General features: G+C 46.2%; 1 protein-coding gene across 14 annotated transcripts in view; it reads right to left on the bottom strand.

The window, feature by feature from the left end:
- The window catches only part of LOC119176042 (uncharacterized), a 475,621-nt gene that overhangs the window by 422,750 nt on the left and 28,431 nt on the right, over positions 1–24,440 (bottom strand). For all 14 annotated transcript variants that reach the window (XM_075881071.1, XM_075881080.1, XM_075881083.1 and 11 more), the window contains 2 exons: positions 13,401–13,528; positions 10,102–10,410 (listed from right to left, as the gene is read on the bottom strand). In XM_075881071.1, the coding sequence (XP_075737186.1) occupies positions 10,102–10,410; positions 13,401–13,528 (437 nt within the window). The remainder of the gene's footprint in view (positions 1–10,101; positions 10,411–13,400; positions 13,529–24,440) is intronic.

Below are 24,440 nucleotides of genomic sequence, written 5' to 3'. Positions count from 1 at the left end.
TAATTTTTGTTCCTCCTTTGCAAGGCTTGATCAGCCAACCACAGCTCACGCCTTTTGCTGTTGCCCTCGCAGGTATCCATCACCTCGCAAGCACTTTGTTGCTCTCGAGCTATCGCGTAGCCCACGTACCACCGCATGTGCCGCATTTCTCTTTTGCATGCGTGGTGTGCAAAGCCGCTGCGGACTTGAAATGTCGACTTCTCGTATAGCTAAGGCCACTGTCGAGAAGCGCAAAACCCTTGAATTTACAACGAAGTTGAAGACTATTCTGCGTGTTGAGGCGGGCGAAAAATGTTCGCTCATTGCGGATGACTTGGGGACACCACAAAGCACTGAGTACCTTGTTGAAAACTAAGGCAGATATCACAGCAAAGGCGGTGCGCTTCTGCCCACGGGAATGTAGAAAAGGCACTCTATTTTTGGTTTTTAGAAGCGCACACGAAGAATTTTCCGATGGATGGCCTGATGCTGATCGCCAAGGCAAAATGGTTTGCCGCTGCTCTTGGGAAAACAACTTCTCTGAAAACAGCGGGTAGCTTCACCAATTTAAGCAGTGCTACAAAATCTTTGGCAAAACGATTCCTGGTGAAAGCGAAGCTGTCAGCAGCCAGGACATCCAGCAGAGGATGATAAAGGAGTGGCTGGAAATCTCCACGAAGTTTTCTCCCGCAGAAATCTTCGATGCCTGGCGAGATGTGAAGACGGACACAGTGGGCAAATGTTTCCGCAAGGCAGGCTTCGAGATGGTGCAACTTGCAAAAACCAGTGAAGACGAGGAAGAGTGCATAGACGACCCGTTTCGTGAATTGTGATGAGATTGAGAGTAGGGTTTTGAACATTTCAAAAACGAAGAGGCAGGCAGAGGTTAGCGATGTTTTTTCACGCAAATATAACATTCTGTTGCGGAGTGTGAGTGGAATTAGTTGTCATTCTTGAATGCACCTATTGTGGTGATAATCCTCTTCAGGTAAGCTCTCGGGGCCTCAATTTTTTTATATCAAATTTTTCATATATCGAACTTATTTGCGATCCCCTTCGAGTACAATATATCCATATTCGACAGTACCTCTGTTCAGGGACTCTACTTGAAGTAAATGGGGCTTGGGTGGTGCTTGTAAAACTCAAATAGTGGTTCCCGATTCAATTGAAACGTCTTGGATATGAGGTGCGGGCCCATGACATCAAATGATCAGTCTCGTTTGGAGCACAAAATTTCAGTCGTGATAATGCACATATTCGAGGTAGCCTGAAACGTAATTGGTGAATTTAGGCGAAGGCGTTTTTTTCTTTTTTTGTGTTTTTTTTTCTCGCATTCAGTTCGTTGGCAATGCAGGTCTATAGATGTTAATTTTTGGACATTTCAATGCACACCACATCGCACACAAGATTCTCAGACATGTGAGACATGTGAGACTGTGAGACCAACCTCCCTCCACACGCAGTGACGTCAACTCAGCTTTCGGCAATGTGACGCAGCCCACAGCTCGTCAATTGGTCTAAGCCAGGTCTCAACAAATAGTAATGAAGCCAATGCCGCCGATCCCAGAGTTGGCATCACCGAGCGTAGAACAAGGTTAGTCAGGCATACAAAAGATGCGCGAGTTTGTTTGGAGTCTGAGCCTGTTGATTGGTCCTATAAAAAAACTCCTGTGCTGCCTATGATTTTATTAAAGAGGAACAGTCAATCACTCATGTTTCTGCTGATGTTAAAGACATGTATTACAATATTCCTCACGCAGAGGTCGTTGCAACAGTGCAGGACTGCACCGACATTTACAGTAACATTCGGTTCTAAGACAAGTGTGGCTACCTGAATTGGCAGCGTCTGTGCCTCCAGTCAGTGTACTTTGAAAGATCAGTTTTTGTGCAGAAAGATAGAATACGTTGTGGTGTACAGTATCCCGAAGGAGTACGGCCACCAGCGTGGAACAGGTCTTAGCGAGCCGCAGGGCACGCGTTAACCGTCGCCGTGGCGAGAACACGATACTGCTCAAAGTCGGAACACTTTATTGTGGCAACACCAAATGCAGTACAGCCCGTTGCAAAAAGGTGCGGCGGGAAAGCAAGTAGGCTTATCCACGCCACAGGCACAAAGTACTACACAGGGTGCCACGAGCACGTCTCCGCGGTAAAGGTGATCCATGGAGACACCGGGACCAAGGTCCGGTTGCTCGAGCGAGGGCAAAGGCGCTCGCTATTGGCTTCGAAGGGTGACGGGTCGGCGTAGCGAGGCCACGCACTAGGACGTTGTACTGCCCTTCGGCCGTGCGTACGCAGCACTAACACAAAAGGTGAGCGTTCGCCTCGGGCGCGAGGCCCCGTCAGCGAAGTCCGACGAGCCCCGAATGACGGGAGTCGACGGACGGAAAAGATTGCGTGGCTCACCGCTTGCTGTCTCGGAGAGTACTGTCCGCTCCCGATGCAGCGCGCGAAAACCTTTTGGGAGTCCTCGCGCGCGGCGCCACAGTCAACATCCCCTTTCGGGTGAGGGAGTTAAACGTCACTCCGCTCTCCCACCACGGCAGACAGCAAAGGAGGGCAGACATGTCGGGACATGAGAACGGCAGAAAAGGCGGCAAAGCCCGCGCAAAGGCAGCGGGCTAGCCTCAATTTCCACAACGTACAAGTTCAAGCCTGGTGCCAGTCCTGTCAAACATGTTCATGGCACAGGAAGACCAGGAGCAGCAGACTAATCTGAATGGGTGACATGTGGTTGCACGTTTCTACAACAATGATTATTGTTTATGTGTTTTCATTCCACAATGAATACCTCTGTAAATGTGGAAGAAATCATATTGGTATATAATGTCACTTCCTAGTTTGGGGTTCACTTACAAACTATCAACTAATACAAAAATAAAATTTGCGGATGTCATGATTTTTGAGGGCAAATGGCATACCTGCTGAGAATAAGCAATTGTCATGAATTTATCTCAGCAGCGCTTGCAAAGGGTTGAATTGAGAGAGAGACTCCAGTGGGCCATAATACAGCAAGCCCATTTTATTATTACACAAGATGGCAAAACATGAATGAACCTTCAAAAATCACCCGTACTAGAAACATGCACACAACAACTGGCTATCCCAGGAAACCAGAACTAATACTAATCCAAGTCAAGTTCGATCTTTACCCCCAATTTGTCTCAAGCAAAGATGGCGTCTCGATGGCTACACTCATGCGCTCTCACCATAGCAGAACCTCCTTACTGTTCAGATGACACCCTCGGATATACCTACAGCAAAGTGGTACCGCCTCGCCGTCATAGTCTTCAGCACGCGTCCGCCTGACAATCCACTCGTCTTCATTGCCAATGTGCCGGTCTTGTTCGTCATCTTCAGCCTGCTTGGTCAAACCCAACTCGTCCATGGCCTATGATGACACACTCCGATGACTGGTGTGGGCCACATCCGTTCTGGCTTGAAGTAAAAGAACTTGTCCATGGCCTATGATAACGCACCCCGATGACTGGAGTGGGCCACATCCATTCTTGTTTGAAGTAAAAGAGCTGTTTTTCCCCAAGAAACTGCTGTGCAAGGTTGCGGCAAGTCCAGGGCGCCTCAATCAAGACCACCGAAGTCGACGGCCATTTACCAGACCTCTTACCTCGACAGCCATCAGAACCGGGCAGCTACTGCTTTTGTTGCTGACCTTCCTGATCTGGTTATAACAAAGTAAAGAAAGATAGTCTTGCAATAGATAGTGTTAGGAATAAACTATTATAACAAATTTTTCGACATAACAAACCTATTTTTGTGTAAGATGCAAGTTTGTTATAATGAGGTTTGAGTGCAATACCTCAGTAATGAATACTTACTTCAAGTAAGGTATATTACCAACATCCGAAGTTTGTATATTTAAAGCAGCACTGACATCAATTTTCAAGATTGAGATGTGCCCATCATTCAATCACTTGGTATGCATAGGTCTTTTATGCCAAGTTTGAATGGTGTCTGATGCGTCAAAGTTATTTTATTTCGACGTCAAACAGCGTAAAAAGTTAAGGAGAAAAAATGAAAAATAGACTGCCCTGCGACATCGACACTAGTGCTACGTGTTCGGTGTGATACATTCCACAAGTAGCATCCTGAGTGATGATACCCTAGCAACGATGATATCGACGATCTCCGAGTGTGTTTGGAGCCAACTCTCGGCCATGGTCTCACAAGTGGCTCTCCTTGCCGTGTTGAAGCGTGCGTGCAACTCATTACGTCGCATCGACTGATTTGCATTATGCTCCTCTGCATGTGAGTACGATCACTCAGAGTGACAATACGTGCCAGAAAGTCGGGGAACTGCTGCGTAGTCAAAACCTGCGCGTCCAGGCGAAGAAAAAAGCGGAAAGACCGTGCCGTTTCATGCCTTTCCAAGCCACGAACATCAATGCAGCCAGTGGGTTGGTTCATACGCGCCGTTCGACAGAGAGACTGGACGCCTCTGAATAACAGCTGCATTTGTTCCCTTCACTTGGTGGCGAGCTGCTACAGGGTAAATTCTGTGTTGGCGAACCAGTTAGGTTTCACTGGCAGTACGAGGCCTCTTCTCGAGGCCAGGGCTATTCCTACCGTGTGCCCTGCTGCTTTCAACTGCAGCAGGACGTGAGGTGCGTAGTTGGTGTTCTTGAGTTACGACAGCACGGCCGGGACTGATAAATATATTGCATTTCAAACGGAGCTTGTCAAGCAAAAATCATGGCGAATCACAGCGATACCCAATTCCAGCTCACTGTCATCATCACTTGCCGATGTTGACCGCAACGATGGCGAGGACAAGGATGTTGGCGCCAGAGGCATGTCTAAGCCTTCAGAGACACAGCTGGACTGACTGTACGTGCGCTCCTAGAAGACGAAACGCCAGCTTGATGTCCCCATTTTTTGTGGAAGGGGCATCAGCTGTGCAGCTGCCTCGACGTGGCCACAAGGTAGTGCTGCCAGCACTACCATTTGGCGGGCTTTCCATTAATTTTGAAAAGTGTTTGATAGCGAGTACATTAATAAATATTACAGATAATCATTTGTCATTCAGATGCATTATAGATCACAAATTGCTACTATGGGGTCCAAAGCTACTCGTTGATGCAAAAATCTTGACATGAGTAAATTTGATGTCAGTACTCCTTTAACGAAAAAAAAATCATGTCATTCAGAATATTATCATTTTGCTTCATATTCAGGCACAATTACAGCACATGGTGCTCCAACTAAAAGTCAGTTTTGCAGCTTATTTAAAGCAAACAAATGGTAATTCTTATATGGCAAGTTTTACCATTACATATTTTGTTTTAAGGAATAAAAATCAGTTTTGACATTATACAATCACTCCAATGGGGAACTTAAAAAATTGCTTCTCAATCTTAAAGCAAAAAAAAATTTAGCAATGAAGCTCAGCATTTATTAAAACCCATTTGTGTGAGGATTCGGGAAAAACGACAACGACGAAGGTGCGGGACAACGCACGTGTGATTACGAGGCAACTGTGCGCCAATCAGCTGATGACTTGCGGTGGCCCATAGAAGTGGCGTTCCACGATTGGGCCACGTACGATCATTACGTGGTGGTAGGCTTTGTGGCTGGGGACGAGCGGAAGCAGCGGGTGACAGAAGACAGCGGGCCGAGGCGTCGGACGCAGGCGATCCAGGTCTGGACAGGGAACGCGGCCGTCCACGCTGCTGCCCTCTAACCACCAGCTGGGGCGGCACTGCCGGAACAAGTACTGCATCTCGGGGCGCGGCCTGGCCTGCTGTTCTCTTCCTTGCCGAGGGCATCGCGGATCTCGACGAGGCGTCTCCACGGTCAGCCGTTCGGCACAGCGATGAACCCGGCCTGGCTAATGGTCACGGTTGCGCAGAGCATCGCGTCTCTACGCAAGCTGTTCGCTGCACGGGCTGGCCCATTAAACGCATGGAGACACGCGTCACCGATGCGGGTTGACTGCTCCGTAGTCGCACCCATGCCATCAAGCGCCGGTGTCACAAGAGCGTCGCATATTGGCAAGTGAGCGCATTCCATAGCGCCTTTCCACCGCCTCCAGCCCTGCACGTCATCAGCATCTGTCGTACCGCTGATCTGGCCCACAGGGGACGAGCAAGACGTTCTGCCGGGCGAGATGCGGGAATGTGTACGGAGGACCACAGAGCCGGGCGAGGTACAGGGTGGCCGAGAATCCAGGTGCCAGGGGAATTGCTGGCTGAATCGAGGATCGCCGAGCGGTGCCGAGCCGTACCGAGCGACGCGCCAGACTCGAACGTAGGCCGCGAGCTCACGAGCTGTGCACCCGAGGGAACCTGGCTCTGCCCTGGCCAAGGCGAGGAACGCCGGTGACTGAGCTGCCGCACCGCAGCTGTAGCGAGCAGCATTTCAGCACGGTACAGACGGTGCAGTGCTGGCCAGAACCCGCACGTGGAATTACTTCGCCCAGGCGGTGATCAAGAGCTCGAAAACAAGGTCCGAGGTCGCGCTGGTCCAGGCATCTCCTAGACAACGCCACCGCTGCTCGAGAGTCGTGAGTCTACGGGACTCTTTTTCCTCATGTGCCGTGGTGGTCGTCCCGATGGCGTCCACACTAACTTTTTATAGCCTTCCTTTTGTATATAAACGTTTGAACTCGTCTCCCCGCCTGTTTCCTGCGCCGCTGCACAGTGGTGGAAGTGCTCGAACCGTCCTAAACATCACAGTTTGCTTTCAAATGAGGTCTAAACAGATTTTTATTTGGCACAAATGTGGTGTATATTGCATATTGTTGTGGAGCAAATTGAGATGTTTCTTGAATTCGCAAAATTTTGCAAAACATACAAACTTTAGACATCAGCAATTATTTCTCTTTACGCAACTTCTAATATGAGCAAGTATGTTCAAAGCAAATTAAAACTTCCATAGGCTAAAAATTTATTACTCAGGTATTGATACGTAACGCAATACAGTAAATCCTCGTCAACTCCAAGTGGCATATCTTGAACTCTCGGTCAAGCTGAAACTTTTTTTGCCACGCATTAACCCACGATAGGTGCCGTGTATTTGCCCCCTCTTATCTCGAAAGGTTGTTCGGAGGGGACAGCGCATATAGTGAAATCTTGACTGGGAGGGAGCAAGCAAAGTCCACTCCCAACAGAAAACGAGGGCATTGTGTAATGCTTAGCTCTTACTATGCGTGAGGAACGCGATCCTGAAAGATGAATTGGAAATCCCCACAGTCCCAGCAATTTGTTATCCGCCTCGTTAGGCAACTATGGGAGTGATAATGTGTGTGCACTTGCGCACGACTTTTGCGCTGTGTGCAGCGTGACGTCAGCACGTACGTAAGCTAACCCTTGCAGGTGCGAGGTGGCTGTGTGTGTTCCCAGCGATCTGCATGTGACAAATCTTCAGTGCGTGACTGTGCAACAAACGCTTCTGAATATAGACCAAGATGTCCTGCCTAAAGCAATGCAAATCCCTAAGGTTAAAGAGAAAAGTCGCTTTATTAAAGGGCGTCAAAAAAGCATGTCGAAGCAAGCCGTGCATCACCAAATAATTCGGCCTTTCTGTGTCAACCCTCTCGACAGTGCTTAAGAACAAGCAAACGGCTTTGGAAAGCTTCGAGCAAAGCTTCTCGAGCAAGCGGAAGCACATTCTAGCTTCCAAATTTTCGGAAGTTGAAGCAGCACTTCTGTTGTGGCTTCACAACGTTCAAACAGCCGATCTTCCAATGATCACCCAAGTGATGATGGAAAAAGGCAGATGCTTTGGCACCCCAAATGGGTCATGCGGACTTCAGCTGCAGGAATGACTGATTCAAAAGGTTTTCAAGAAAAGAAACGTGTCATCAAAGCCTATTAACGGCGAAAGTGGCATTGTTGACGAACAGGCTGCAGATGTATAGCGCAACCTACGCCTTGCCGCGCTACAAAAAGGGTACGCGGACGAAAACATTTTTAATCGCGACAAAGCTGCTCTTTTTTATAAGATGTTGCCTAACCGCACTTACACACCAAAAGGCAAAGCGTGCTCAGGTGCCAAGCAATGCAAAGACAGGATTATCATTCTTTTTGGTGCCATCGCTACCGGCGATGAAAAGCTGCCCTTTCTCATCATTGGCATGTCGCTGAATCCCAAGTGTTTTCGAAATGCACGGCTCCTGATGAATGTGACCAATCGCGCAAATAAAACGGCCTGAATGACGGCGGCGCTTTTCAAAGAGCATGTCTGTGCACTTGACCGAAAGATGGCTAAAGACTGTCAGAAAGTGTTGTTTTCTGTGGGTAACCCCGGTCACGAAAAAATCGACAACTTGCCGGCTGTTGTGCTGGAATTCTTGCTGCCAAATATGACGTCCGTTCTCCAGCCTATGGATCACGGAGTCATTGAGATGTCCTGAAAATATTATAGAAAAAGCCTGCTGCATCGTATTCTGCTGCCATACGACAATGGGAAGAAGTATGACACCAATCTGCTGTGTGGCCGAAGCCTGGCGCCAAGTATGCCCGCTGGAGATTTCCAGCTGCATCGCTCATGCCGGGTTTTTGAGCGGGTTTTCTCGAGCCCTGGCATCGATCGAAGAAGACATTGGCAGGGAATTCAGCGGCTGTAATGAGCTGTGCAGTGAAGTGCGCAAGGGAACTGGCTGCGTGAGCGATATTAAAGACTGCGAGATTGCCTTTGAGGAGTACGCGCTCTACGAGGCGGACATCCCCGTTACCGGTATGCTGTCGGGCGCGGATATCGATGAGATGGTTGTGAACAATGCAGATGACCACACAGAAGGGGAAGAGCCCTGAGAAGTGCCTAGGATGACAAAAACACGTAACTTGCCGTGCTTGCGAAGTTGAAGGCAGTGGCAGCGACCAACATCTCATGCGATGTGTCGAGCAAATCAAAACGCATTTCTTGAACCAAACGCGAAACAGGCAAGCATCACGCAGTTTTTTGGTCCTCGGTAATGAATTCTTTTTCCCTGCAAATTATTGCCCCTTTACTACAGTAGCTCTCTCGTGCAGAGGGGCTTTTCCCGACAACGCTGGCTTAAATTTTGCAGTGACCCGGGCAAACATTTTCAGCGTTTTGCTTAACTTAAAACACCGTTTATCTCGCAGTTTTCTCCGGATTTGATGGCTTCTAGTTAAAGAGGGATCATGTATTATAAGATGGCACAAAAATTGCAGTAATATTGATGAGCTATAAGTACCTGACAAAAGCACTTTTGTTTAATATGTCAACCAACTATGGTATTGAAATGATTGTCTCAGAATAACGTTTTTGACAAACAACGTTTGGATGACAAACTATGAACTTCAGATAGCGCCCATGCCACCAAGATAATTCTGGCTCCAATGTATTGTGGTAATTCACTTTTTCAATGCAAGAAATCAGGACAATTCAAATTCATTTGAGATGGGTAATGAAATGGTTGCGACACTTGGTGTGGAGTGACCCAACATCTGGTGGGTGCTTCATAGTAACGATACTCCGAACTCTAACTTCAAAATTAGCATACCAAGTGCGAGAATATAGATGATGAATGCAGTCACTCGCTATTTTATTATTTTTTACTGGCACAAGGCTGTAAGCACGTTCGAAAAATTGGACATTAAAAAACTAAATTCACCTTCAGAGCATACTTTGCTAGTATTTACAATGCCAGCCATATAGAAAATTTACTTAGCGAACTGCATTCTTTTGGTGAAAATTACTGGAAGAAAAAGTTTTCCTAACAAATGCAAGAGCACATGATTTAGTGGAGCTTGGTACTATCCAGTTTGCTATTATTGCACCTGTTCAACCACCACTGGTCACTTTTAATGATACAGATAAGTGGCGTTTCAAGCCATTCAACTTTTGTTGGCCTGAACAACTCCTTTAGAGCATGGTAGATGCAGCTTTCTCAAATTCAGTTTAAACGCGGCAGGATTCACCTGTGAATATAATTGGTGCACAAATAACATCACTAAACTTGAACAAAGCACTGGCCTTTTGTTCACCTAGTTCCTGCACTGTTTCATATGCAGTAAAATGCACCAAGAAATCTGGATCAGCATTAAAGGACACACACCTGTCGGTCTACTGGGCACACATCCCACTAACAAATGTCATTATAGTGTTAGCCCCAACCATAAACAAAGGAAAACATACCTCGCCCTCGTCCTGCTGCCTTTCTCCTTTGAGACAATCTTCATCATCATCTTCCTCGTCAAGACCATCCTCTAGCTCATCTTCCAAGCCACGTGTGCCATTGTTAATGCCACTATCATCATCTAGGTCACCCCTGTGTAATCGTGGATGCAATACAATTTTTCCATCAAAGTCCTCTTGATCAGAGTAAGGTTCGATGCGGCCTGTACTGTCTAAGGAGTCAGCGGTGACCCCATGACCACCTTCCAAATCAGTGCCAGTGCCCGCCTCACCAGCTGTAGACACGGTACTTGTGAAGTCTCCATCCTCCTGGACAGCAGCAGATAAACATGTCATGAAGCTCTACACAGGCAAAAAAAAATAAGCTTGTAGGCAGCATTAAAGAGCCCCAGAACCAACTTTGAAAACTTTCTAAAATTTTAAGTAGACGCACACATTAGGTTAAGACATTGAGTTTAGAATGCCGTAATGATCAACAATGCAGCATGCTTCAGTGCTACAAGCTCTGGGTGCTCTGTATATTCTAACAAGCAGACTTTTCTTCTATCTAGGCTTTTTGGCAATCCTCAGCCCCGCAAGAATCAGCAGAGATGATGACACATTGCCTAATCATCATTAGATACCTACAACCGACACAAAAGTGTTTCACGCTTGCCGTAATGACAACAGGCATCGCTGACTGATGTTCCCACACTTAAATGCAAATATATACCCTATAAAGTGGCCGAAGGGATGATTGCCACCTTAGCTAGATGGTAGAGCATTTGATGTGTTATTCAAAGGACGCAGGTTCAATGCCTGCTGGTACCAACTTATCTTTTCGTCGACTTTTATTTGTTCACATTTACACTACCTCTAACAATATCCCCTATAGTTTCCAATGCATCACTGTCCATCCTCATAAACTTTTTACCAATATTCATCATCGATGATGATTGTGAGGTTTAACGTCCCAAAACCACCATATGATTATGAGAGACACCGTAGGGGAGGGCTCCGAAATACTGACCACCTGAGGTTCACGTGCACCCAAATCTGAGCACACCGGCGTACTGCATTATCGCCTCCATCGAAAATGCAGCCGCCGCAGCCAAGACTCGATCCCCCGACCTGCGGGTCAGAAGCCTAGTACCCTAGCCACTACATCACTGCGGCGAACCCAAATGTTCATCATCATCAGCCTGACTACGAATGAGGAACTATATAGACCCTAACAGACTATGTATGAAACCATTCCAAGAGGGTGCAGACACTTCAAGACAATGTCGCCTGTCTTTTTTGCTTGTACCTTTCCAGTTTATCAAGAGCTTTCTCACTGAAAGAGCTACATTTCTGTTATATTAAAAAGTATTTTGCTAAATAATATCATTTTCCTAATTAGGATCTCTTTACCTCGCAGGGCACTACAAATTTGATAAAGAAAATCGTTACAGGAAGCAGTTTAGAAATACTTCCTACATCACATGTTTCTCGATGCAGCCATTAAAACACACCCACAAACCCCTCCCATACTATTCTCACTTACATTTACATTCCAATTCTCATGGAGTGCAGGCAACAGATGAGTATAAAAGCTCTCAGCTACCCAATGTGTCGTTAATTGAACCTACACTGTGATGTTCTATATTCAATGAGCCCTCAAAAAAAAAAAGAAACAATGATGGCGCAAGTCTCATCCACCTGCTCCAAACCACTGGTATGTTAGTAGAAACAAATCCATCCACAATTGCTCAACAAGTGATAGTTTTAAAAGAGCCCTGACAGCAAAAGATTTGTTTTTTGTGATATTTCTAGTATTTATGTATTTATTTATAATACCTTCAAGGTATAAATAAATTTTAGAGGGAGTGAGGTCTACTTAACAAAAATGAAAGAGAAAGAAAGCATAACAGTAAAGTTACAAAATTAAAAAGATTTCGTAAAGGACATTAGAGAACATCAAGCGAAGTAGTTAAAAGCAATGTAGAAGAAACAAACGAGCAATGTTGCAGTAGGCTTGATAGGACATTCTTAAATGCAGTTGTATTAGTTATATTCGTTATGAAGGCAGGTAAATGGTACCAATCTCCTGCTGTCCTAGGAACAAATGAGTTGGAGGCTGCAGTAGTAGACAAATATGATATGGTAACGTTATCATGATGATAACTCTGTGCAAACGAAAAGCAGCTGGGTGTAGAAACAAGGAATGAAGTGCGGGTTATGGTAGTTGTTAGGCATTACATCCACTACGGACAGCTGGCATCACCTATCGTGATGTTGTGCAACTATTAGCGGTTGAAGAGAGTGGCCGCAAGGGGAACGAAGAGGATGGTTGGGGCGAGCGCAAAGCGGTTCACGAGGCATCAGTTATGTAATCTCTTCGAATTGTTAATAAATCAGTTGTTTGTCGTTCAATCAGTCGTGTCATCGTACGCATCAACCCCTGACATGGCGAGGAGGACTTAACAACGAACCTATGGTCGACGTAGAGCAGAAGACGAAGCGAGAAGATAACACTGTACGTACCGAGGCCTAGCAACAGCATGTGCAGCCAGCGACAACGACCAGTATAGAGAATGACCACACCGAAGTGAAAAACTCCCTGCTGATTGCGGACGAAGCGGCTTTTGGCACTTACGAGCTGAAACTTACGACGCCTCAAGGTATTTTCGAAGACAGCTTCTCTCCAACTCGCTTGACACGCACGGACGCCATCGAAAATCAAACTACACCGAACGAAACGCAAACAAAACAATGGAGCTGGCGATGCTCAACACTACGTTGCAAATAATGGCGCGACTTCTCGAAAGGCAGTTGGGAACACCGCCAGGCACATCGAACAACAACGCCACCAGTGCTCAGCTGTAAATAACTACGACACCAGATCTCACGGGAACACTGCCGACCTATTCGGGAACTGAATCAGACAACTTCGCTCGGTGGGAGACTGCCGTAGAATCAATGCGCGAGTGGTGCGCATGGACACAGGCAGCAACAATCAACGCAGGAATCTCGCGACTTAGGGGCCACACAGCCAATCGGCACCAAACTACCGGGTACCTGAGCGCCGACTGAACATCATGGGTGACGGCATTAAAAACTGAATTTGACAAGCCTCTCCTGTTGTGTCAATGGGTCGCCTACGTCGACGCAAGAGCTCAACGAGAGAACGAAACTATTACAGACTATATGTACAGAGCCGAATGGCTTCATTGCCTTGTGGCTCTATATTATATAAAATATTGAAGTATTATAAAAATACCTGTTCAAACAAGCAATAATCATAAAATCATAACCCTCTATCAAGTGCTCATCAATACCTCTGCAAGGGAACGTTGTCGCAATGAAGAGTAACGGCTTGGCTTGGCTTCAGATTGAGAACTTCCTACAGGGCCTCCCCTAGGTGTCACTGTAGTTGCTGTGCTCCTCTTCAAATCTGTGTTATCACCTTAAATGAAATGAATTCAATCATTATTATTTATGAAGCGTTTCTGCGCTGAAATTGCTGGTGATGAAAAGTAAACGATACAAAGCTATTTTTAACTTCGGAAAACTAAGTTTTTCAAAAGCAAAATGCACATTGTGCACATGAAGCAAAGGCCATTTCTGAAGAGAAACATATGGTTTGAAGAAACATATTCCACAAGTTACAATATATAGCCAACATAAGTTCCATAATAAATGCAAAACAAGAAATGACTTTGATTTACTTCAATAAACACTAACAATCTAGGCAGCACTGTTCGATGAATAAATGCTGACATCTGAGATCTCATATTGCCACATCCTTATTTGTACCTGCTATGTGCAGACAAAGGCAATGAAGATGATTGATCTGGTAGCGCAAGTGTCTCTTCTAGAACAACACACAGGCTATGATTTCTATTTGTGTTGTCACCAGTGAAACTAGGCACAAATATGGATGCACCATCATTATGGACAGAGACGCTATAATAATTGAAAAATTAAAGTATTTAAAAGCCAACTACGGCGATTTTTCGACTATGTCAGGGTAATGGTGATTCTATGTCCCTGAGACACTCTTGCCACGAGCCTAATAGCTGAAATAATAATAATAATAATAATAATAATAATAATAATAATAATAATAATAATAATAATAATAATAATAATAAAAATAATTTCTCCTCATTACGTGGTACAATACTAATGCACAGAAAATTCGAAAATACTTTTAATAAGCAAGAAGGCAATATCGAAACCACACCAAGCTCACTGCCTACGTATGACATACCATTTGGTAAGAGCCGGAAGTGGTATACAGGTCCTGCCAGTGCGGAGTATAAAAACTGTGAAAGCCAGGTTGTGCAAACACTCGAGGGAGAGGCAAACGCGCTGAGCAGAGCCAGCCAAATACCACAGAGTAAGAAAGCTTACCGTGCCAAACACTGCCACCGTTGTTGTGACCAGCACAGTAAACTTGATAGCGGGCAAAGTTAGTAATGCCATCGGCTGCGTCATTTTCGTTGACATGCCAAACATGACGTCACACAGACACTGTTGCAAATAATTCTGGCAAGCCAGGAGAGCGCTTTGAGGTAATCTTTCAAATTCATTTACAAACAATTAGCACATCTCTTAAGCATGTAATTTGGCATAAATGACAGAAATAAGCAAAGGAACATACACAGCAATTTTCATTCAGATCCATTGACCTGAAAAAAATCGCCGTAGTTGGCCTTCAAATGTTTTTGCATGATATAAAACTCACAATAAATTCTAGCAGGTAGAAGCCAGATGACGCAGCCCCACCTTAGTTTTAAATTCTGTCACTAAAGCCCCAACTGTCATAAAAAAATAATTTAGGAAAGTACACACAATGCAAACTCTCTTAAAATGGGTCATGAATCACCCCTCACGCTTGGCGTGATAAACACCTTGAAATGAGACGGTTGTAATGTGATTTTAGTTTCAGTTTCATTCTGTTCTTTGGACCCGAAAAGGTGCGTTGTGTATTTGTCTCTTTCCTGTAGTATATATGTAGGTGTCCTGAGTAATAAAGGCTTCTTCGAGTCCATGTTTTGGACTGTTCATGGTCGCTCTACAGACACTACAATGGCTACAACGTAAACTGCAAGTAATGCTGCTTCGCAACAGTTTCCAGGCTCCGCTCCGCAGATCTATTTTTTTCGCAAGTGTAACCAGGGTCCAGCTGCATGAGCTGTTCTGGGTTGACCCCGCAACCGTCATTTCTGCTCAGCCCTGGCCGTCCAGCCCTGCCATGGGAACAGTGGCACCGCATGTTCGAGTTGTGCCTGCTGGCTTCTGGAGCTACCGAACTTTCGCCGCAGCGATGCAGGGCCATCCTCATTCACTGCCTTGAAACAGAGGGACAGCGCATTTTCAACACGCTACCAGCCGACGCAGCTACAACCCCAATTGCGTCTGCCGAAGCCCGACGCAACTGGGATGCCAACTGCACCGAATGTCTACAACCTAGCAATCGCGGCGCTCAAGCAACACTTTGCGTCAACCAGCAACATCGTCGTAGAACGCCACCGATTGCGTCGTCGGTACCAAAGTACAGGCGAGTCTGTTGCCGACTTTGTCGCGGCGTATCGGGAGCTCGCATCATTTTATTCTTATGTTTCTGAGGACGATGCTCTTCGAGACCAGTTTGTGGCCGGCGTTTCATCAAATTGTGTACGCGAGCGTCTCCTACTTGAAGGTTCTGCGCTTTCATTCACTAGGGCAGTTTGAGCATGCGAGGGAAGAATTAAATGAGTTTTATGCTTCTGTACAGCCTGTTTTGAAGCATTCACATACGCATGCTAAGCACTCATTGAAGAATGAAAGTGCATGCTCGAAAGCAGAGGATAGTCCGTCAACGCATGATAGCATCTCGCTTGCGTCGCAGAGTGGTCCTTCTCATTCACCGCATTGTTTTCATTGTGACTGCCGGAACCACAACGCTTCGTGGTCTCGATGCCCAGCTCTAGGCCAGCGTTGGTTATTATGCAATCGGAAAGGTCACTTTCAACGAGTTTGTAAACAGAAACGGCTTGCGCAAGCAGAGGTCCATGAGCTTGAGTGCGACGACGCTCCTTTGACACCCGATCATGCTGAGCAAGTTCTGGCCGTCCATTACTCTCCGCAAGATGCGGTCAACACAAAAGTGCAAATTTCTGATGTCACGTCGACACTTTTATTGTATTCGGGCTCATCCGTCTCTATTCTCTCTGACGAAGTGGTCACTGACAGGTTTCCTAGCGTGTCACTCTTACCTGCTCCCCGCGTTTCCTTGCTTGATTATTCAAAATGTGCAATCTCTGTACATGGCTGTTTCTGGGCCGACGTTATTTTCAAGGGTCGGAGTGAGCAGCTCCTGTTCTATGTTGTCCATCGAGGCACTTCTTTATTGGCCTTGATGACATAAAGGCACTTAAGATACGTATTGAAGGTGCGACATTGCAGTGCCTTCAAATGTCCATTTCTCCTATGAAAAGTGTATTTGAGAATATGGCACACTCTGACGTTGCTACAAAGGACACGCGGGGCAATTATGGAAGCCTTCACCAGTTCTAGAACGTGACTTTTCTGTGCTTTTCAAATTCTGAGCTTGGCCTTGCTAAGGGATTCGTACACAAACTTAAGACACGTCCAGAGGTGGAGCCAATATCTTCGAAGCTTCGCCGTCTTCCCTTATCTCTTTGGGCACAAGTGTCTGCCGAGCTTCACAGGCTCCTGGACCTCGACATCATAAAAGAGTGACGCTTCAGAATGGGTTTCTCCTATTGTCGTTGTTGCAAGAAGGTTGACACTATCAGATTATGTATCGACCTTCGTCAGTGAAATAGGGCCATTGTGACCGACAGTTTTCGATTACCCCACACAGAGGAACTTCTTCCCGCCCTTGTAGGTGCTACCCATTTTTCTAAACTAGACTTGACCTCTCCATAGCGTCAGGTTGTCTTGCACCCTGATAGCAAGGATCTCACTGCTTTCATTACCCATGAAGGACTGTTCCGGTTCAGAAGAGTGTGTTTTGGATTGGCTTCTGCCCCAGCAGCCTTCGAAAAGCTGATCGCAACAATTCTTGATGGCTGTTCAGGAGTCCTATTCTACATCGATGATGTAATTGTATTTGGAAAGACAGCCCATGAGCACCTTCTGAACCTGAAAGCTGTCCTTCAGAAGATTAAGACAGCAGGCTTGAAGCTATATAACAAATGTTTTTTCGATGCTCGGGAGCTGACCTTTTTTGGGCATAAGGTGACTACCAATGGTATCGCGCCACTTCCAGAGAAGGTATATTCTATCGCGAAAATGCCAGTGCCAACAAATATAGCCACCTTTCGTTCGTTTCTTGGTTTGATAGAGTACTACTTCATGTCTGTCCTTCGGTTGGCTCAGGTGGTGGAACTTATGAGGCGCTTACTACATCGAAATGAACCTTTCATTTGGTCAGCAGAAGCAGACAGAAGTTTCAAGAGAGTCAAAGAGCTCCTTTCATCTAGAACAATACTGAATATGTTTGACCCAAGAATGCCGGTGATTGCGTCAACTGATGCATCTGACTGTGGGCTTGGAGCAGTATTGCAGCAGAAAGATGGGCGTGAACTGCGCACGATAGATTTCGCATCCCGCACACTATCACCTACAGAACGAAAGTATTCGGTCGGTGAACCCGAAGCGGTTGCATGCATCTGGGAATGTGTAAAATGGCATACCTACCTTTGTATGTGCCAGTTCACACTTCAAAGTGACCATCAAGCATTGGTTTCTATGCTGGCATCAAAAGATCAGGACGACGCCCACTTCGTATTGCGCGCTGGGGTGCTAGGCTCCTCCGCTACAATTTTTTTGTCGAGTACGAAAAAGGGTCGACGAACACTGTAACAGACGCTCTTTCTCCTCTACCAAGCCCTACCTCAGAAGCTTAACTTGAGACAGATGATGACATTGTCTCACTTGTCGAGCCTGACTGAATCTCTAAAAAAGAATTCAAGCAAGCTGTTTTCGGTGACGTATGCTTACAACAGGTCAAATCTTTTGTGATGAATTCTTGGCCACCACACATGCATTCGTGAGCAGATCAAGCCATTTTTCAACATACGTGAAGAACTTTCAGTAATTGATGACTTATTGTTGCGTGCACAGCAGCTGGTCCTTCCTTATTCTTCTTGCCCACATCATCGCCACCATGCATAAGACGCATCATGGCATCACGCGCACGAAAGCAAGACTCCGCAAACAGTTCTGGTGGCCTGGTATGGACAAAGAAGTCAAAACAGCCATAAAGAACTGTAGTGTGTGCTTGGAGGCAGATAAGTCTGTGAAAACATCACCAGCCCACATGAAGCCCGTAGAATGGCCTCAGCGACCATGGCAAAAGCTTTGCATTGATATTGTGGGCCCCTTTGAACATGTGCCTCAGAACAACAGGTTCATAATCACACTCGTGGATTATCACTCAAATTGGCCCGAAGCTTATTTCTGTAGTAGCGTGTCCACAAGTACAGTCAAGGAGTTTCTAACCAAAGTATTTTCGCGAAAAGGTTATCCTGCAGAAATAGTCAGTGACAATGGGCCACAATTTATTTCTCATCAATTCACAAAATTTTTTCACGATCGAGCCATTCGCTTGTCTCATTCATCAGTTTACTATCCTCACGATAGTGGACAAGTCTAACGCTTTATTCGAACTCTAAAGAACTATGTACAGGTGTGTCTTCTGGAGTGACAACCCTTCCACCAAGCAGTAACTGAGTATCTGGGTGTATACAGATGCACCACATGCCACAACCAGCGTTGCACCAGCAGTGATGTTGCATGGCAGGATGCCCCAAAAAAGGCTGCATGTAGTAGGTTTTTCTGCACCAGCTTTTGAAGAAGATCCAGCTAAAGAGCTCTCACGATTACGCCATAGGATCAAGGAACAGCAGCAAACATGCAAACAATATGCGGACCGCAGAAGAGCTGCCAAAGAGAGTACAATCACAGTAGGTGATTTTGTTCGTGTCAGGAAGTAGTCTATTCGTTTCAAAGGAGATAGTGTCTTTTTATCGCCAACAAAAGTTGTGAAGAAACAAGGACCTTCCTCCTTCTGGCTACAAGATGGTAGGACCTGGAACGCCTCAAAACTTGCCAAAGGTCCTCAAACGAGCCAGTTTCATCTTCCTGAGTGTTCCAGTGAGCTGCTGCCACTTCCTTGCGAGTGTGCTGTGCCATGCTATCGTTCTGTGCCTACTTCTCCTACAACGGTGCAACCACAACAGTCTCCTGTTTTACCAGCTTCTCCTGCCGGGTTGCCCCACCTAAGCCTTCTGCTGCGCCAGCTGTTGCGGTGCCAGTGCCACGGCCTACTAGTGTGCAACCAACCTCATCTGGTCCTGTGCAGTCTCAGCCTGTGTCGGCCCAGACTGCTGCCACGCAAGCAACACAGCGGCCGCAGCGAGAACGACGACCTGCTGGATGGGTGAAAGACTATGTATCGAAGTAGTGCGGGTGTACATTGTGTATATGAGTGTTCTCTATTTGTTCTAACCCCTACTAAAACCACTAACCTCTTTAAATAAGGAAGGAAAAATTTGTAATGTGATTTTATTTTCAGTTTCGTTCTGTTCTTTGTACCACAAAGGGGGCATTGTTTATGTGTGTCTGTCCTGTATGTATGTAGGTGTCCTGAGTAATAACGGCTTCTTCGAGTCTATGTTTCGACCTGTTCATGGTCGCTCTATGGACACTACAACCACCTTAGTTTTAAGTTCTGTCACTAGTGCCAAACTGTCATAATAAAATAATTTAGGAAAGTGCACACAGTGCAAACTTTCTCAAAATTGGTCATAAATCACCCTTCCCGCTTGGCGTGATAAACACCTTGGAATGAGACAGATGAACCTCAGGATTACATGGTCAAAAGAATTTTTCAAGGAGCGTAAGTAGGAGTGGAAATATAACAATCACTATATTTGCCTCACACCGTTCTACTCAACTTGCTTCATTCCAAGAGAGGGCAGCATGGTTTGAGGCGCCCCACCCAGTGCATTGCATCCCCTTGCTTATATGCTTGTGGTTTTCTTTCTGGGTAGCTGTAGCTGTGCAGTCTGGTGTGGTGTATTTACTACTTTTACTCAGAGAAACTGGATGGCGTTTTGAGCGCGCACAAATGAAGTTGCCGCAAGCCAACGCTTTTGTCCCAGAAGAGAGCGCACAACCACTTATTCGCCGTTGGTAAGCTAGCATCTTTTTTTTTCTTTGTATACTATAAACTGCTCAAGCTGACTAAGAAGGTTTTTAAGAAAGACGTTTCATAAGAAGTTACTTCCATTTCGTATCAAGTTTTGCACGTTTTACGAGAAAATAAGCAGTGAGGTATGATTGGGAACTGCCTGCATATTTGTGAGCTCCTCTACAAAAAGAACCCGAAGGGCAGGCTAAGAGTATTCCTTTGCTGTCGCCATATGATTGCAATAGAGCTGGCTACATGCAGATTTTCTATGCCTAACTATGACGCATTGGATCCCCTGTGTGACATGACATAGGTATAGCTATAACAGCGTCAGCGTTGCATAAATCGGCAGATACACCCGTTCGCCGGTATCGTGATGCATGTGTTCGTTACATGCTACCCTATTTAAAAAGTTAGTGGTGTTGCCACAGCAGTGCCTTCCATCATTATTGGACTAGTGTGGCATAGGGCATAGAGTTTCCTAAAATTAACTAGAGGGTACTCTGGTGCTGTGATCACTAGGTGACGATGGGAATGATGGGTAGTACACAGATTTGCCTAGCCTTCGTACTTCCGGGCGGCGAATCGCACGTGTGGCTTCGTTTATCGCTGGTTTTGGTTTTCTTTCGAAGAAAAAAACAAACAGTTTTTAACTTCGCAAGTCAATTTGAAATGATAAGCCTAAAAAATTAAAGTTGTAAAGTGCAACTGATAAACTATTGCTGATTGTTCTTTCGTGACAAAGCAGCTTCCAGCCATGCAAATCCAAAAGAAATGTAAAGTACGAAGACTAGGCAAACTCGTGTACTACCTATATTTCCCATGCTCGCTGAAGTGCCATGCGTTGCAGCTCCCACAGACACTAGTGTCAAAGTTCCTTCTAGTGTATATTTAGAAAACTATGGCACAGGGTACTAGAAGGGTGCCACTGTGTGTGGAAAAATAGGCCAGAGCTGACGTTCTGACACAATGCAGCATGCCTCAGCTTGTGCACTAATATGTACTGGCTGTGGCCCTATTTAATATCTTGACACGAGCTTGTAGTGGGTTTCTGGCTGTTGCGTGGCTAGTGTCATCATTACTTGTGCGTGTCGAAGGATTTTGTCGGTGAAAAGACGACGACGAACTCGCGCTGTTCGATTGAAGCTGTTATGCTGTTTGCTACACTGTTACTTGCGCTGATTTTATTACCGTGACAAACTGGTGGACGTGCTGGGTACAATCCAAATTCGCTAGTTTCAACTCAAGCCACTTCAGGCTTCTGCCACCATTTCCAGAATTCTGGAGGAAAACCTGGCACTTCGCCTCAGCTGTCGCTTGCAAGGACTATCTCTTGACCTTGGTCCCTTGAGCTCGGCAAGAATGACAACCACAATGGCAAGTCAGATGCAAGAGAGCATCGTAGACCAACTCGCATTCACCCCAAGCGTCCTCTACACAGCAAGCACCCCGAAGCCGTTTCATGGTGATGTATTCGAGGACGTAGATGACTGGCTGGACCAATTCGATTAGGTCGCAGCCGCCAATAAATGAATCGATATGAAGAAGCTTCGCTACATCTATTTTGCACTTGAAGACTTCGCTCGCATCTGGTATGAGAACCATGAGTCGAATATCACCAACTGGCAAGAATTCGAGCGACAGCTATGCCAGGCATTCAGAAATCCCGAAAGGAAACAAAAGGCCGAGCAGGCTCTGCAGAGCCGGGTTCAGAAGCAAAATGAAAACGTGGCTATGTTTGTCGAAAACATGTCACGCTTGTTTAAGCACGCTGACAAAGAGATGGATGAAACAAAAAAGTTCAACTCCTCCTGCGGGATATATCAAGGAGCAACTTTTCGCTTAACTCATACGCAAGCCCCCAATCACTGTCGATGAGTTCATCGTGGAAGCTACTATTATGGACAGGCACTTCAGCAACGCTCTCTACAGTACGACCCCCAAGCTTCTGTTGCCGCGGTGTAAGCTTTCACCTGTGGACAAAACTTATCAGCACTCCGCGAGCTTGTGTGGAGCGTGGTCCAAGAGGAGCTCGAAAACGTCCATCCCACTTCTGCTCACCCAAGTGCGACAATTCTGGGAGACATTATTAACGATGAACTCAGAAATGTGACCTAACCATTGCTCCCAATGCGTGCGAAAGCTCCTGCTCTGTCTTACGCCGAAGCATTGAGGAGTTCTCAACCTTCTTCCGGACGCCAGCCACCTTCTACTTTCTCCTCATTGCCCCATCAATTCCCACCTGCAAATAACTACGAGAGCACTTTCCAGTATGACCTTCCGCGTGAAGTCACCCGTAAATCTGACGTATGGCGCACCTCTGAACACAGGCCTCTTTGCTACAACAGCGGCGCAGCGGGCCATGTGTACCGCCAGTGTGCGTATTGCAGAATGGGCCTTAAGGGGTTTCACTTTAATGCGCATTGACCCAGCAACGGGGAGCGTCCTCGCGAGATTCAGCAATACCTAGCAGCTTAGCAGCCGTTTCCTCCTGCACAAAGCCACCGGCCACGCTCACCTTCTCCTCGGCGCCTCGGCTCGCCTAGTCGTAACGCCAAATTCTCTGGTGTACGAAACAGGTCCCCAAGTCCTGGCCCACGCCAGGAAAACTGAGGCCAGCGACCTCTGGGGGCAGGGCCGCTGTTGACCGAACTGACAAACATCCTCTGCCATGAGACATTGAAGACGCCAATATTTTTGTCACGAAATTTTCTGAACGTGACGCAGCAATTTACCCCAATATTTCTATAACCGTCGGCAATCACTCAACCACTGCACTCGTGGATACTGGCGCCGATTACTCCGTTATGAGTGACTTCATGGCTGCTCTCCAAAAATTGGTGACGCTATTAAGACGATGATGTTCAAGACACTGCGATCAGACTCAACTCCGTCTTTAAGGTATAAGGCAAAAAATACTTGTTTATTTAACTGTGCTCGGAAGGCGCTCTGCTGTAGCTTGTGCGTCCCCGCGTCTCTTGCTCGCGCTCTTTTTTTTTCTCGTTTCCTTGTCCCAGCCCAGAACGTGAGAAATAATCAACATTCTCGGCCGCGCAAAGTTAAACACATAGTTCAAGTGGATACAGTCTTTGTATCGGCCTTATCACAAGGCCGCGCAAAGTTAAACACATAGTTCAAGTGGATACAGTCTTTGTATCGGCCTTATCACAAGGTGACCGCCTTGCAACTTGATCTTGCAGGAATGAATGAGACCGTCGGCACTGCGGTACACTTCCGTGACCCTTGCAAGCTTCCATAGCTGGCGTGGCGTGTTGTCCGCATGCACGAGAACGATGTCCCCTTGCTTGAATGCTGTATTTGATTTCGTGTCAGCAAAGTGTGCAGATCGTAATTGCAACAGGTATTCATTTTGCCAACGCTTCCAAAAACTTTCAACCTGCAGCTTCCTGTAGTTGTGTCTGCGTATGGCGTCTGCTCATATAGAATTACTGTTAACTTGGTCAGCGGTTGCATACGGTATGTAAGTCAACCTTCGTCCAAGGAGAAGTTCGCCTGGTGTCAAAGTGCAAGGTTCTCCTGCATCTGTCTCGATGAAAGTCAGAGGCCTAGAGTTTACGACTGCTTCGACCTCCGCCAGCACTGTCGATGTTTCTTCGTAGTTCAGACGAGCTTTGCCGATAATTTTTCGCAGCGGAAGCTTCACTAATCGTACTAGGCGCTCTCACCATCCACCCTACCAAGGAGCATTTGGTACAATAAACTTCCACGAAATGCTGTTGCCGCTGAGGTGACCAGCGACATCCTCTTCAGAGAACATTCGGTGTAGTTGCTTTATGTGTGCCGATCTCTTGTGAAAGCTTCGTGCGTTGTCAGAATAGATCACCCTAGGTAATCCTCTCCAAGCTGCAAATCATCGTAGGCACAGCAGCAAAGCCTCGGATGTCATTTTCGAGACAAGCTTGAGATGCGCGGCTCAAGATATGGTGCACGTAAAAAGTGCAGGCATTATGATTGGGTGCTTGACATCTTGTGTGGAATGCATGAGGTATAAACGGCCTCTAGCACGAAAAATTCCGTCTTTGTCTACGTAAAGGGATTCGAGATGTAGACTCGACTGGTTGGCCATTGGTCAAAGCGGTGAGATCTTCAAGAAAGCCTTGCTCTTGTGTACATCTTATCCAATACTGTTCAGCGTTGAGGATTTTTG

The sequence above is a fragment of the Rhipicephalus microplus genome, chromosome X (assembly GCF_043290135.1).
Source record: "Rhipicephalus microplus isolate Deutch F79 chromosome X, USDA_Rmic, whole genome shotgun sequence".
NCBI classification, from domain to species: Eukaryota; Metazoa; Arthropoda; class Arachnida; order Ixodida; family Ixodidae; genus Rhipicephalus; species Rhipicephalus microplus.
The sequence above is the reverse complement of the archived record's forward strand: the minus strand, read 5'-3'. Positions and strand labels throughout refer to the sequence as shown.